At 37.4% G+C, this 17,237-nt stretch overlaps 1 protein-coding gene across 4 annotated transcripts in view; it reads right to left on the reverse strand.

Moving 5' to 3' along the window:
- atp13a3 (ATPase 13A3) overlaps positions 1-17,237 on the reverse strand; it is a 107,015-nt gene that overhangs the window by 9,398 nt on the left and 80,380 nt on the right. For 3 of the 4 annotated variants that reach the window (XM_069897028.1, XM_069897029.1, XM_069897027.1), the window contains 6 exons: positions 13,322-13,418; positions 13,113-13,185; positions 12,422-12,599; positions 8,823-9,004; positions 7,042-7,130; positions 1,467-1,547 (listed from right to left, as the gene is read on the reverse strand). In XM_069897028.1, the coding sequence (XP_069753129.1) occupies positions 1,467-1,547; positions 7,042-7,130; positions 8,823-9,004; positions 12,422-12,599; positions 13,113-13,185; positions 13,322-13,418 (700 nt within the window). The remainder of the gene's footprint in view (positions 1-1,466; positions 1,548-7,041; positions 7,131-8,822; positions 9,005-12,421; positions 12,600-13,112; positions 13,186-13,321; positions 13,419-17,237) is intronic. The other variant, XM_069897030.1, reaches the window with a different exon arrangement.

Genomic DNA, 17,237 nt, shown 5'->3' on the forward strand with positions numbered 1-17,237 from the left:
TAGATTGGGGTCAGTCATTGTTAGTCACTAAACTGATTTTCCACAGAAAGGAAGGTTAAATACAATAAACTAATTTTATATTCCTTTGAATCTGATACAATTCCCTTTATTCTTGCATTATTGCTTGCACTAAAGGTTCAATCACCAATGCAAATAATGTCGGAGAAAGAGGGCATTCCTGTCTAGTAAATCGTTCTAATTTAAAAGAATCTGATAAAACTCCATTAGTTATTACTCGCGCCTTAGGTTGTTTATATATATATATCCTAAATCCAATTAACAAACATTCCTCCAAACCAAAATTTTTCCAATACCTTAAATAAAAATCACCATTCTACCCTATCAAAAGCCTTTTCTGCATCCAGTGACAAAACCAGTGGTAAATGATTTTTTTCCCTAGAAACATTAATTATACTAATCAATTTAATAACATTATCCACTGAATCTCCCTTTTATAAAACCTGTTTGATCAACTTGAATCAAATTTGGTAAATATTGCACTAATCTATTCGCCAAAACTTTAGTTAAAATCTTAAATACAACATAATAATTTTGAACGTTTCAGAATTCTTGTATTATGCAACAGCAAAATGGTTGGGCTGCCGGAGCTGCTGAAATAGCAGCACTGCCACTGGCGCAGACCCATCATTTCCTGTGGGGTCTAACTGCTATCTGTTGTACAAGCTTTAAAAAGCCTGTTGAAGGAGCCAACGGTGGTTTATTTTAAAATTCTGCAACTACGGGGTCTGGGCCCAAGATGGTGGCGTCTGTGTTTGGCAGAGGCTAGGAGGGGTTGCAGACTCAGGGCACCAGAAAACAGAGAGATTACCCCCTGTTTGAGAAGGAGAAACAGAGGAGACAACCAGCGAGGGGCACCAAGGCTGAAGAACCCAAAGGCAGTGGGCTGTTGGAAGCTTAAAGCAAGGAATCCAGTTATTGTGGGCTGCTGGTGACTGCGGTCAAAGGACACTCACCACACTGTGAACTGCTGGAGACTGGTTAAAATGGTACCAGATATCGGAACTGGGACACGAAAGGGTGCTAGAGGCTTAATGATCATGTCTGGTTTGAATCAGAGGTTGCCGATAGTTTGGACTAAAGGCTGTATGTCTGCGGTAGAGCTGGACACTCAGTGATTCTGTGGGGACTTTTTTGCTTCTCTTTCTCTGACTGCAAGGGGGCTGGGAAATTTCTGCTGATAGCGAATCTGCTTTATGATAGATGAAAGGAAATTTGATGTAATAAAACAGAAAATTTGATATCACATGTCAATAAAATAATCTTGAATCTTCTAGCATTAAAGCACCAAAAATCACCCAAAATGAAATGGATTATATAAAGTGACCATAAGTATCTCAGTTTTAAATGGATTATTTAAACTAACTGAAAAAGGAAATTAGATAAATTCATTACATTTCTATTTAAAATGTGATAATATAACAATTTAATATATAATGTTTACTTACCTCAGTTACGAATGATGTAACTGCATTTATTATTATTATAACGAGCATTGTAATTCGCCATTTATAAGGAACACAAACCAGCTGAAACACAATGATTTGATTAAAGTTAGTTTTACTTTCCATCCAAGTACTATTGTTTATTAATTAGAATTTATAGATGCTAAGATCATTTATAATAGATTCAGGAAAGACAGGCCCTGTTTGACAAATTTACTGGAGCTGTTTGAGGATATAATTGGCACAGTGCAAAGTGAAATACAATTAAAATTTAGAAAAGGGAACAGATTACAGCATGTCTAAGTTGGCTGATGACATTAAATTGAATGGAAAATCAAATTGTGCAAATGATGTAGAGAATCTGCAGAGAGATATAGGTTGGTTAAGTGAGTGAGTGGGCAAGGGTATGGCAGATGAAATACAACGTGAGGTATCCACTTCAGTATGAATAGAAAATTGGATTGTTATTTCAATGATTAAAGATTACAGCATTTTTCTGTGCTAGTTCAAATTTATTGTCAAGAGTACACACATGCTGTTCAATACAGAAAATAAATATTCAATAATAAATAATGTCCAAAGTAAGAATCCTTAAATGAGTCTGATTGATTTAGTTGTTTGAAGGTGGAGGGGCAGCAACTGTTCCTGAATCTGATGGTACAAGTCTTGAAGCACCTATACCTCTTTCCTAATGGCAGCAGCGAGAACAAAGCATGTCCTAGGTGGTGTGGATCTTTGATGATTGCTGCTGCTCTCCAGTGGCAGCATTCCCCGCAGATTTTCTCAATTGTGGAGAGAGTTTTGCCTGTGATGTAAGGGGCTGTGCCCACTACCTTTTGCAGGACTTTCTGCTCAGAGGTATTGGTGCCCTCACACCAGGCTGTGATCCAACTGGTCAGTACACTTGCCACTATACATTTGTAGAGGTTTGCCAGAGTTTTCGACATCATACCAAACCTCCGCTAACTCCAAAGGAAGTAGAGGCGCTGATGTGCCTTTTTGAAGACATTCATGTGTTGGGTCCTGGAAAGGTCCCCTGAGATGGTGACTCCCAGCAATTTAAATTAGCTCACCCTCTCCACCTCGGATCCCCCAATGATCATGTACATCTCTGGTTTTCCTTTTGTAAAGTCCAAATCAATACTCCGTTCTTTGGTAACACTGAGTGAGAAATTATTGTTCGTTCACCATTCAGCAAAGTTTTCAACTTCCTTCTGTATGCTGACTCGTTGCTTCCTTTTATACAACTTACTACCGTGGTATCGTCAGTAAATTTGTAGATAGCATTGTTGATAAAGATAAAGTCAATAAAGAGCATCCTGATGTATGTGCAGAAGGATATGGGAGTCCTCATGCATAAATTGCTAAAAATTGGTTTGCAGGTATAACAGGTTATCAATAAGGCAAATAAAATATTGGCTTTTATTGCCAGAAGAATTGAATTTAAAAGTAGGGAAGTTCTGCAATTCACCAGGGTACTGGTGAGGCCTCACCTGGAATATTGTATAGTTCTGATCTACTTCCTTGAAAAAAGATGTACTGGCTTTGGAGGCGATACAGAGGACATTCATCAGGTTCACTCCAGAGAAGAGGGGATAGACTATGAGGAGAGATTGAGTCACCTGGGACTATACTCACTGGAATTCAAAGAATGAGAAGGGATCTTACAGAAATATACAAAATTAACAAAGAGTTAAATAAGATAGACACTGGAAAGTAATTTCCTCTGGTATCAGAGACTAGAACTAGGGGTCATAACCTCAAGATTTGGGCGAATAGATTTAGGAAGGAGATGAGTGGTGAATCTGCAGAATTTTTACCCAAGCAAGCAGTAGAAGCTGCCTCATTAAATATATTTAAGACACAGATATTTGCATAGTAGGGGGAATGTTAACAGGGAAAAGGCAGTTAGCCAATTCAGTCATAAATCATATTGAGTGGCAGAACAGCCTAATTGGTTCAGATGGCCTATTCCTGCTCCCATTTATGTTGAATTGACTAAGTGTGTTTTCACTGGAGTTTAGAAGAGAGCTCTTTGAAATACAGAAAACTGCACAAATCAACAAGCACATTACAGAAATGATGTTACCTCTAGCTTGCTGGGATCTGCAACAAGCTGTCATAGTCTTTGGATAAGAAATTTTGGACTGAGATGAGGAGAAAAGTTTTCATTCAGTGATAAATCTGTGGAATTTCTACCAAAGGTGGCTGTGAAGGCCTCATCACTGATTTTTTTGAAACAAATAGATTTTTAGTCCTAAAAAACACTAGTGTTGGGAAACATGGATTAGCCATGACCATATTGAATGGCAGAGAAAGTTCTAAAATCTGAATTGCCTACCCCTGCTCTTGTGTTCAGTATCTAAACAGCTCCACTGATTTGAATGTTGGCAGGAAAAGAAAATCAGCTGGAAGTACTTGCAGGTCAGGTAGGATTTGTGGAGTAAAAGGCATGGCTGATGTTTCAAATTGAGACTTTGCATCAGGTCTCAATCTGAAGCAATGGCCATCCTTTGCTTCCACAGATGCTGCCCTGATATGCTGAGTTCCTCCAGCAGATGCTTTTTCAGCATCTTGAAGTCTCTTACATCTCCAATGTTAGCAGTGTCTGCTTCTTTTTTTTCTTTGGCTTGGCTTCGCGGACGAAGATTTATGGAGGGGTAATGTCCACGTCAGCTGCAGGCTCGTTTGTGGCTGACAAGTCCGATGCGGGACAGGCAGACACGGTTGCAAGGGAAAGTTGGTTGGTTGGGGTTGGGTGTTGGGTTTTTCCTCCTACAAACAACACAACAAAAGTTCATGATGTGCTCCCTGCTATACTGAATATTCAAAGGAAAATGTAATTGCATTGGACAGAATGTATAGATTCATCAGGGTGTTGCTTGGATCAAAGGTCTTTAGTTATGATGAGGTATTAGATTGGCTCTACTTGTTTTCCCTGGTGAAAGAGGCAGAGGCATGACAAAATTGAAGTACCTAAGACTTTGAGAAGCATGGAGAGGTAGAGAGTCAAAATCTTTTACATGGTAGAGGTACCAAAATCAAGAGGCCACAGATTTAAGGGGATATAAGGGGCGATGAATATATATATATATATATATATATATATATATATATATACACATTTAAAAACAGACAAACACAGACACAAATCAGACACTGATATCTGGAATGCCAGAGAAGATAGTAGAATCACGTTTAAAAGGCATTTAGACAGTCACTTGAAAAGGCAAGTCTTGGACTCATACTATCCTAATGTAGGTAAATGGAATGAGGTTGACAAAAAAAATCAGCATGGATACGTTAAATGGAAGAAAAGGTATCTGTGATGCACAACTAAACTCTAAGGTCACCAGTAATGCTGGAGAGGAACAGTGCATAAACTGATGATCCAATAAAATGTGCATATGGCACTGAAATAACATGCATGCTAGGGTGAAGAACTTTTAAAAAAAAACAAAAGTCGATTAAATTTCATAATGGGTGGGATTTCAACAAGAAATGTGCATAAATGCTTATGAGAATCTGCATGTAAAAAGTCTGTACAACCCTTAAATTGTGTAAATTGCCTCTCATTCTTCCAATCAAAACACATCTTTTCAACTGTATACTGACTGTATACAGACTGTATCTTGTATTAATGAGGATCTCATTAAAACCTATTGAAAACAAAGGCCTGGATATAGGATGTTTCCTATGATGGCGGAGTCTGGGACCAGAGGGCACAGCCTCGATACAAAGATACCTCTTTAGAACAGAGATGACGAGGAATTTCTTTACCTAGAGGATGGTGCATTTGTGGAATTTGCTGCTGTGGACAGCTGTGCAGGCTGTCATATTTAAGGCACAGGGAGGTTCATTCTTGATCAGAAAGGGTATCAAGGAGAAGGCAGGAGAATGGGGTTGAAAAGGATAGTAAGTTAGCCATGATGGAATAGTGGGACAGACTCAGTGGGCCAAATGATCTAATTCCGCTCCCATGTCTTATAGTCATCCATAACTAAACTGTTCACTTCATTCTTGACTTACATGTCATTTGCAAACTTTGAAATTATACAATAAATAGAGAAACAGGTCATAATTTATGTCAAAGAACTGACTCAGAGTGAACACCACTCAAATTTTTTATCAATACTACCAAGTACTGGTTAATTTTGTCCTTAATTATTATCTCTAAAAATTTCCCCCTCAGTGACTCAGTTGACTGGCTTGGCTTCCCCTCCCTGTTCTTTGGAAAGAGATATGAACCATTTAAATTTATCCAGGTACTATCCTATTATGTAAGCAAAATTAGAAAATAAAGAACAGATCCTCTATAGTTACCACACCCACCCTTGCAAGGCCATGATCTGGAATGCACACATTTCCTTCTTTTCCTGTCAATATTTTAAATAACTCACTTATTTTGATCTTATGTCACTAATTTCCCACTGTATCTTTGCCATGATTATCTATTCAATGTGATCTGCATCTTAAAAGCCTGAAACATGCAACCTTGCCCTTGAATTGGCCCATTCATCTTTTGTTCATAAGTGTGTGTGCTGAGTTTTTTTTCCTTTGTTCTTTCACAGTCATGTAACATATGTTTAAATTTATCTCAGTTGCATTTTTAACCTCAAGCTTGGATGGTCCTTTGTGAATTACGCCTCAAATTATGATTCCAATTCAAATGACCAAGGCCCTTTTTAAAATAAGCAGTTAGTTATTCCTCTGTCCAATGTGTTTTCCCTTTATCCTTTTCCAAAACTACTGAAAATCTGATGCTCGAAAATTATTGAAGATGCTCCATCTTTCTCCAGAATGGGATTCATTATTCTTTATTAGCTGGAAATATATTGATGACCAAAATTTTCTTATTTATCAGATCTAAGAATGTGATTTTTTAATTTTATTTTTGACATACAGCATGGTAACAGGCCATTTCAGCTCACAAGCTTGTGCTGCCCAATTAACACCCGATGAAACCTATACCTCCGGTCTGTTTAGAACCGTGCGAGGAAACCAATAGCCCCCAGGGAAAACCCACATAAACATGGGGAGAACATACAAACTCCAAACAAACAGCACGGGATTCAAACCCCAGTCCCGATTGCTGGCACTGTAAAGGCATTACGCCAACTGTGCCACCTCTTTTTGTGATCCACAGGAACCCAAAGATACCTGGGGCAATACAGTGCAGAGATCTGCTCTACTTGAAGTTTTTTTTTTCTAACATTGCCAAAGGTCTAAAACATAGGCATAGAAATTCAGATGCACCGTGCCTTTCATTCCAGGGCTTATGCACCTGAAAACCCATTACAACTTTTTTTGGTTCCACTCTGGAAATTCAACTTCATGTAGTAAATTAACCAGAACTGATATATTGCTTTCTTGGGAAATAAGCACATTTCTCTTGCTAAAAAATGGGGTGACAAAAAATATGCAAGTTTCCAGGCCTATATTCTTATAAAAGCTGTTGATAAAATACAATCATTTCACGGGAGGAATAACATGCTAACATTTTTAGGCTGGTTTTAAAAATGCTATATTCTCCAATAACACAATCCTTCAGAAACAAAATTCAGTTTTTTATCCTTACCTTAAGAACTTCATATATCGCTTCAACTGGATATAGCATTATGAAAAATATGAAAACCTGAAGAAGCAGCACTGTGACCACAAAAGGATCTATTAATTTTAAAAAAATGCATGTAGTTTAGATAATATTTAATGTCCAAAATGTGAAACCAAATAAAAAATAACAATTAAGTGAGTGAAATTATTCTTCCAAAGAAAAGAGAAATGCAGGCAAAACATGAGAAAGGAATTCTACAGTCAGGGCCCAAGTAGTTATGCCAACGTGCCTTGTGTAAGTGAAGCAAGATCATAGCTCTCAAAAGTGTGAAATAGATGAAAATAGCTACCTAATTAATTTGAGGTGAAGCTCTACCTGAACAGCTAAACAATAGACAAGAAACACAGAAAGAAGAAACATTAAGGGCAGCAGTTAGTGTAGTGGTTAGCACCAGCAATTGGGACAGGACGTGGGTTCAAATCCCACGCTGTCTCTCCCTGTGTCTGCGAGGGTTTTCCATGGGGACTCCGGTTTCCTCCCACCGTTTAAAACATATCAGGGTGTAGGTTAATGGCCGAAATGGCCTGTTACTGTGCTGTATGTCTAAATTTTAAATGTAAACGCTGTTTCATCAGGTTGTGCTTGACTATATAGCAAAGTAGATACAAAAATATTTTAACCTAGCATTCATCATAAATGTACACCTGCTTGCCTTTTCTTTCCCTTCTCCCTTTTACTGTCTTTCCAGTTCTTTTACCCACACAGTCCTGCCATCCCCGCCCCCCCCCCCCACCATTGCTGTTGTCCCCTCCCTCCTTTCTCCACCTATCATCTCCTGCCTTTCCCACCCACCCCTTCATTCTTTTGTTTGGATGCTTGCCGGCGTTTTCTCATACTCTGATGAAGGCTGAAGCCCAAAACACCAGTTATGTATCTTTGCCCTTACTGCATAAAGGAGACTGTTCGAGCTCCTCCAGCATTTTGTGTTCTTACTTCAGCCACGCTGTCTACAGAATTTTGTGATTTACTAATGTATACAAGCCCGATTATTTTGTTACTTCAAGAAAGGGCATCGGTGTTTCAGCTGGCAACCTTCAATGCTAAGGTGCAGATCAATGAAGTCGGAGGCAATGAGTGAAAAGAACTTGCTTAGAGATGAGATATGGACACTGGAAATTTCAACAGAATTATTAATGACACGCATTTTTTTTATTGCCCAATTAACACCCGATTAAACCTACACCTCTGGTCTGTTTAGAACATCGATCCACGCAAGGTATGGCATTAAATTGAATGGGTGCTCTTTTCTTTCATTCAATAATCATAAAAAAAGATGAAATAAAACAGGAGGATGATTATCTTACAATAACTCCTGAAATGGGAAACCCTGAATAAAACAATCTTGAAATGCACGGCTTTTATGAAACCGGGAGCTCAGAGGTTCATAACTTCTTATGACAGAATTCCAAATATCAGGCATCTTACAAGTAACATTCAGCAGTATTTGTCAGATATCAAAAGAAAATGAAAACCAATTAGTGTATAATAAAATTCTAATTCTTTCTAAGAAAGGGCTTTACTCTTCCCACAAAATGTACAGATAAGTTGATGCCCCCTGTGAGAAGAAAATATTAATGTACTATGGTCCCCAAACTTTTCACCTCTGGGTTTTAGTTTTGGGCTTATAACAACATTCTAACCTTGAATGGCAGAAAAGAGACATCCTCTTAATGAATTTGGCTGACCAAAACTTAAATCATTCCAATAGGATCTCCAGCTGAGCTTCATCAATAAAGTAAACTTACAGTTTTCATAAGAAGGTTGTCGAAATGGTTTTCCTTTAGAAAACACAATGGCCACAATGAGGTATTGGAAACAGGAAATGAAGAACACTGTAGTATTTTCATAATTCATAGTATTCTTTTCATGTTGGGAATTTGTACTGTTCTGCTTTAACGTGTCATTCAGTTTTGATGAACTACAGGCACTGTGATAAAACAAAAATTTCTACACTACATCGTTCAAAAGGTAACTTATTATTGAATTATTAAATCTAACCAAATATAATTACCAGAAAACTCATTTTGGCTTAATATAAAGAAAAACAATAATTTAATATCAAACAAAAGCACACATTTACTAAAACATGACACTGAATTTCCAATTTTTTGATCCAACCGTAAAAATAAAATTCAAAACTATTCTCAACATATTCTACTTAAATTTGCAACAGAGGAGTGGCTGATGGGACAAAATTTTCTAGCTTCTGCTGGTGAACCTGTTCTACTGCTTGAGGCCAAGTACTTCCAGAACTTTAGTTTGCTGCCATAAGATGTGGAAGGGCTGGGTGATGTACCCTGGCACATGGGCGTGGGTATGCAGACCACAGTGCTCTTGTCCCCAAAGCAGAGGTAGCCAGAGGTCACATCATTAAGAGGTAAGGTGTAAATGATTTAGACAGGTTACAAGGAAGAACCGTTTTACGAAGTGGCGGCGAAGGGGGTGGAAGTAGGATTTGGAATGCATCGCCAGAGGTGATGATTAAGGAAGCAAATACAGTTACTTTCATTTGATAAGATCCTAGATTGACAGTTGAATCACTAAAGCATAGAAAGTTATGAGCCAACTGCTGGTAAATAGGCAGAAATGCTCTCGGAATTCGTTAACTCTCACAGTATCCAGAGGAGGTAAATATATATTGAAGTTTCAGGCCTGAGCCTTTCCTTAAGGTATAGGCTAAAAACAAAACAGGCATCCTTGTTAAAAAGGTGAGGAAAAGGGAAGAATGGGGGGGGGGGGGGTAGTACAGACCAGCAGTCAAAAGCTGTTAATTGGATAAGAGGACAGAGATAGGAAAGGCAGAATTAATGAAGGAGGGTGTTTATTTTTGGCTCTGTGAAAAGGGAAGGGAGATGATCAGAGCTAGAGGAAAAGAGACATAGGGAAAGATGGGGGAGGGTGTCTAATGTCTAATGCAATCCGGAGAAGTTGACGCCAATGGCATCTGGTTGGAGAGTGCCCAGATGGAATAACGAGGTGCTGTTCCTCCAATTTACAGGTGGTCTCAGTCTGGCAGCACATGAGACCATGGATATACATGTCACCAAAGGAATGGGGTGGGGAACTGAAATAGGTGACAACTGAGAGATTCACACTATTGCAGCAGACTTTTATGAGTAAAATAAGACTGACATCTATTAAAAGGCAAGGGAAAGGGGAAGAATGGAAGGAGTACAGACCAACAGACAAAATACTTTAAATGGATATGATAAGAGGACTGGAGACAATTGATTTAGGAAGGAGTGTTTTTATTACAATCACAGTGTCTGCAGACTATTGTATTTCACTGATGGTAAATAGGATTAATATAGATGGGTATGTGGTCAGCATTGATGGATGGGTCAAAAGCCCTTTTTCTGTGCTGTATGATTCGATAACTGTCCCATTCCTCAAATAAGAGATGTTCCCTCTGTTCTACTCATTCCCTACCACTTCTCATCCTAAACTGGAATGTGTTAATTTTATTTGACATTTGTCTTCCATATCAGAATCTTGTGGCAATTAGGCTCCTGTGTCTGTATGAGGTTAATATTGGCACAGTAAAATGCTGGAAAGTGAATCTGGCTAACAGACTGAATAGATACCACACAGGGCTTTTGTTGGTACAAGTTCCAAAGGTCAAAAATTGAGCACTTCATCAAGAAATTGCATCGTTAGAATAGAATGTCACAAATTTGTAAAGCAATCCCTATTTTTTGGGATGGCACCTTGAGCATAGCAGTTAGAGCAACATTGTCACAGCAATCAGGACTGGGCTTTGAATCCTGTGCTATCTGTAAGGGGTTTGTATGTTCTCCCCGTCTCCGTGTGGGTTTCCTCCAGGTGCTCCAGTTTCCTCCCACCCTTCAAAACCTATCAGGCCTAATTTGGCAGCACAGGGCTCATGGGCCAAAAAGGACCTGTTACCATGCTACATGTCTCAATTTTTAAAAAATTGATGTTACTACTGTACTAATCAAGCCAAAATTTCCATTGATGTGATTTTTGAAAAATCTTCATCATTATTTCCCCACTTCTTTTTAAAAACATTTTCAGAAAGAAAGTTGGCAAATAAAACTAAAACAGAAATGTTTATTTATACAATTTTCATATCCATAAGACTTCTAAAATGTTGCATGTTCAACTAATTTTAAAGATGTAGTCAATTTTTAAAGTAAACTCAGTAACTTTACTGCACAACTCAGAAAAATATTACAAAATTATCCAATAAAATCTAAAGATTCCACTGCAATTTGCTGTCTTTCATCTTTTCTAAGCTAAGAATGTGTTTAGGTGTTGATGCAATTTTTGTTTAAGGATAGGGTCCTTTCTTTGATAAGAAGTGTCAGAAACACAAATTCTCACAAATGAGTCTCTTTAAGATCGGTGACACGACAAGCTTTATTCACAAGTCTGCAGAGTTGGACTCAACTGGCTTCCAGCCAAGTCAAGCCCCGATACATACAGTGCGTTGTTTTTTATACAATTTGCTTGTCCTTCGGCATCTCCACTACACTGCTTTAATTGGTTAGTTTTTGCAGAATCATCCTGATTACGCTTGTACTTGTTTAGTATTATGTTAGTCACGCACACCACGATCATTCATGACCTCTGCTCACACCAAATCCTGTTTTTCACTCTTTATCAATCTTTGGCTCCTGCATGTCTCTCTGTAGTTAAATCTGTTGCAAGTCTGTTGTAACATTTTCCAGCTAAACTCTAGTGGTTAGCCCCCTTTTATGACTAATCATCACATTTTAACTTAAACCCTTTTTAACCCAAATTCTCTATCTATAACAAGAAGGTTAATAGAATTAATTTCCCCTATCCAATAAGGAGATTTCAAAATGATTTTACAACCTCCCAGAAAATTTTGCCTTCAGGATGGAGGAATAATAGGAGAAAAAGGGATTGAGGATAAAACAAAATGCAAATGATTAATTCTGAGTTGAACTTTGAGTTCCTACTTGTTAATGTACTGTTCTGATAATCTTTTAACTGAATAGACTAGGATCAATTGCCCTTTTAATGATTTAGCCGTTGAATTCAATGAATAGTTAACCAATGTAGTGCCAAAAGAAAATCGTCAATTATCGTCGCGTTAACCTGGACAGAGAATTATTCTCTCATTTTCCTAGAGTGTAGGAAGAAGAAAGAATACGAGTTTTCTGCCAATTATTCCAGCTGGAGTATCTACAAGTAACAAGCACAGTTGAGCTGGAATATACTATGGTCATTAGCAAAGCTCACACAGTTATTTGGACAAGGTGTCACACACCTGGTGCCTTTGGAAACTCAATGCACTCATTTTGAATCTCATTTCACAAATGCATCTCTTCTAGAAATGTATCAATTTTGGACTTACTCTAAATTTGGTGTCCAGACTTCATACCAGGTTTGTTGTTTCACCATATAAAATGAAGTTATTTGGAACACAGCACTGATAAAAATTTGAGAGATTACGGAAATTAAAATTGCTGCAGAGATAAGACCAGATGGTAGCCTTTGTGGAACCAGCTCTTTCCATGCACCATTCAAACTCACTAAATATTCAAAAAAAGGGAAGAATAATATTATTTTTCTCCACAAAGCATTTGTGACATTGAGTTTTGAAAAATAAATTTTGGAGAGTTCCTTTCCTACACTATTTTTCTTAAATATTGAAAAGGCTTGTAACAGCAAGTTATACATTAGTTTATACAAGGTTGAACAAATTCTCCAATGGTTATTTCATCCAAAAGTAGTACCATTTGACATGATAGATATTAGATGGGGAATGATTATCTATGTTTTCCCCATTGTTCTTTTACAGAATGTGATGACACCAACAAGTATTTATTATCCATCTTTAACTAGAATTACAAAAGGGATGGTGGACTTCCATCAGAAACAGAATTTCAAACCTGTGAGTAAAACATTATTATTTACTCTATCCTTCAATAAAACAAAGCTGTGGAATGTTATCATCATAATTATTGCTACCTCTGAACACTGATTAAAATGTTATCCACATCATTTATGAAAAGCAAAATCAATAATAGTTTTACCATACTCACTAGTAAATACAATTAACAGGATCATCGCCAAGTCAATGAAAAGGAACTGGAAATCTCCTAAGAAAATGAGCTCCTGTTTCAGACAGAAGGTAATTAAAATTTTTTTCATGAAAATTAATACCAAGCAAACACACTCCATAATATTGTGAATATAATTGTTATATTAACAATTCTATGTTATTTTATCTTAATCTAAAATAAATACTTACAGAAAATAGTGTGGTTACGCTCAGATATTGAATTATACTGTACAAGACCATAAATTTAAACACGCAGAATGATGTCATCAAAGCTGCACGTCCTTCCCTGTTTGACATAAAATAGTTTTATCTTCCGATAAATACAGGTAGCAAAAAAAAAACTGAAAAGTAAATACTGTCATGCATCGATTTACATCCTGGTTATGTTCTTGAAGTTGGGATGCAAATCGATTTAGATTCAAGTCAATCATTATAGGTAAAATATACTGTACAAGATAAGATACCGTGACACACATACATATTTACCTGAACCTCGAACCTCTATGTTATACATACAGCATCTCGAACATCATCTGGCTTAGGGGGATACACTTTTGATTCTGATCTTCTATCCATGTTGTAACCAACTTCTCCATATCAGCTATAGGCCCCTCTCACTGCTTAGTTAATACTGTTGATTTCATTAGTGCAGCTCCTTTAACAGCCTGGGTAATTTTAATTCGATTCTTCAAGATTGTGGTTACAGTTGAGTGAGATCATCCCAAGTCACGGACTATAACATTTACAGTTTTACCACTTTCATTTTGCCCTATCACCTTTAGCTTCTCTTCCAAATTAATGGGATGACTTTTCTTCTTTGATTCTGCCAGAGGCTTGCTTTAGGGGCATTTATAGGGCCTATGATGCACTGTGTATTTTCAGATAAAATTTAGTCAGTGAGATGACACCCAAACAAGAGACTGCATGGAACGTGATTTGATGCTGGATGGTGAGATCTCATATGCTATCAAAACTAGAAAAATGTGCTTTCTTCATAGTAAATGGAGGGAGTGCACATTAACTCAATAACACAATATAAATAAAAAGTACGTACATATATGTATTGTATTATATGTTAGGAGCACAGTATACTGTACACCTAACTTATAGAGAGTTATAGGATAGGGAGGGTTTAGCCATTTTTTAGGAAGAGATGTAATGGTCAGCACAACATCAAGGGCCGAAGGGCCTATGTTCTATTATACAGCTGGCAGCACAATCACTTTGTTTTGGCTATTGAGGCCACATGTTGAATGCATGATGTGTGACTTAACATCTTGTGACACCTGTCAACGCCAGTCCTGGCATAAAGTTTAAAATTTTTATCAAGTCCTTATGGCTGTACTGTGCATGTTGAAAATACTTGGCTAATCAGGCAGAATATTAAGGAGAGATGCAAGCTTTAACCTTTCCCTTAGATTGAATAAAATCCAGAACAGTTATTGACTTTTTTTTTAAACACAGGTCTAGTGGCAGTGAAAGCCTCGGGGTGATGGAAAAGAATGCATGATAAAGAACAAAAATTAATGTTTGTCATGGGACAATATGGTGGAGAGATTAAAAGGCAAGGACAGTGAGGCAAGGTAAAAAAATAAAAGATGGGTCTAATGGAAATATAAATGAGAACTGCAAAATCAACATCTGCAAGTGTTCTCCAAAACAAAAATAGGAGAGTGAGCATGATCCAAAATTACTGAATTTAGTAGAGACTGAAAATTCATAACCAAGTGGAACCATTTCTCAAATCTACATTGAGGTTGATTGATAACTAAAAAGGAAGCACCAATGGGAGAAAAATATGACTGAAGCAGAGAAATACAATGACATGCAAAATTCTTAAGGACTGAGACACAAATCAGTATCACAAATAAAAGAAAAATCACATGGTAAATGACGCATGCTGAACGAAAATAAATATATTTACTCATTCACCTGAAGCATTTGGAGACCTGAATAGTTGGAAGGCTAGAAGTACAAAAGAAGGTGCTGTATCTCCTGCATTTAAGACAAAGCCACTCTTGGGAACAAATTAAGTCAACAATCTTTTTAAAATGCTAAAAAAGATTTGATGATATAGTATCATAAAATGGAAATAGCAGAGAAAACATCCATTAAAAATGAACACTGGTTTGCCCAAGGTGATTTTAAATTTAAACCCTGATATGGTTCTGATGAGTAAGTGCTTTGCTAAACATGACCACGGATTAGGTCAGGATAAGTTGCACAGAAACCTGCTCGATTTAACTTGTGTTTCTACATCAATGATCCATGCCTTTTGCAGGTCAAGCATACACAAATGAATTTTGTACGTCTTTAATCAAAACACTCATTGCACATCTTTTCAGTCTGAAGTATGTTCCTTCCTACACAAATACTTCATATGCACACAGAAATCAGGACAAATTTAGCATTCTACTGGTATCAGCCAGTTTTACATTAAATTACTTTGCATTGTACATTAAATTATCATGTTACACAAATTAACTTTTAGATCTTTGCTTTACAAAAACAAAAAAGTTTCCAATAACTACGTGTATTGTGTTTTAAAAAGCTGAGCAGCAAAAATACTGTTGTTCCTAAAAGACTAATGCACATTTTTAATAACCTGAGGAAGCACTTTTTTTCTTTTAAGGAGGTTTTAACATTTAAACTGTCAATTAATTCTTTGCTCATTATTTATGGCAATTGCCTGCTCCACAAACACTGTCTGGTCTCAGTATACTTTAACTCAGTGGTTTTCAAATTGCCCCCCACACTCACATTCCATCTTAAGCAATCCCCATGCCACAAGTGCTTTGTGATTAATAAGGGATTCTTAAGGCGATAGGTGAGTGGAAAGAAAAAGTTTGAAAACCACTGTTTTATTTGTACCTAACTGACTCATTATGTGCACGGTTTCATAACTCCAAAGGAAATGGGCCAATGACAAATTTTCTCAGGCAAAATATTTTAGTAACAATTGTGTTTAGAGCAGTGATTCTCAACCTTCCCTTCTCACTCACATACCACCTTAAGCAATCCCTTACTAATCACAGAGCACTTACGGGATAGGGATTGCTTTAGGTGGAATGCGAGTGCGGGGGGGGGGGGGGGGGTTTGAAAACCACTCAATGTGGAGCTAAATACCCCCTTGTCCTTCTTTCAGGGTTGGATAACTAGATAGGAATGACTAATCTGCCTCATCTTGCCAATGATATGGATCAAGGAAGGAATGACAGGCTGATTACCCATCTACTTGTTAATGATCCAGGAGAATAAAGCATTAACATGGACAACCATTCTGTTTTTTATAAAATGCATCAAGTAAGGAAGAATAATGTTGAGGATAATATGTGGAAAATGCCAAGAAGGGGATGTAAACTGTTCTTCAGCTGAATATCAATGGTTAGATATTGCTCCAGGCCAAACAAAATTTTCAGTATCTGGGAAGCTCCCAGAATTCAGCCTGAGGGTAAGGGATAACTTGGAGAAATTAGCTTGCTGTTACCTTTCTGGATATATTGCCACAGTTTGACACAGCAAGGAGTTGCATTTGGATTGAATCTTTAATACACAAAGTGGTTCAGGTATGAAGTAGGCACTTGTTGTTGGAGCCATCTACCCAATTCTCATCTTTCCTCTCCTGTTCTCCTATCCAATTGTCTGTTGGCCTGTGCTTCTCCCATTGCTCGTTCTTTCCTTTCCCCAGCCTTTTCATTCAGGCACCTGTTTGCTTTTTTGACACATACCTTGAAGAAGGGCTCAGGCTCGAAATGTCAGTTATCTGTCTTTACCTCCTATGGACAGGAGTCCCTCCAGTATTTTTATGTTTTTACGATAATCACAATGTCTGCATGTTTCAAAAAATTTGATGAAGTGCTACACAAAATATCAACCAGGTTTGAGATTTGGAATAAGTTTTAGAATGAACAATAAATAAATTCAAGGTGGAAGGGAGCAATTGTTAAGGAGAATTGAATTCAACTATGGAACCTCTCATGTTCTCCAAAGTATCACAAGAACAAAATGAAAGAGATGATTGCTGATGAGGGTCAGAGAGGTTAAGAGTACTGCGCAAAACACTGGAATTAAAATATGGGGCATATGGACACATTAACATGTTTCA

The sequence above is a fragment of the Narcine bancroftii genome, chromosome 9, assembly GCF_036971445.1.
Source record: "Narcine bancroftii isolate sNarBan1 chromosome 9, sNarBan1.hap1, whole genome shotgun sequence".
In the NCBI taxonomy this organism is placed as follows: domain Eukaryota; kingdom Metazoa; phylum Chordata; class Chondrichthyes; order Torpediniformes; family Narcinidae; genus Narcine; species Narcine bancroftii.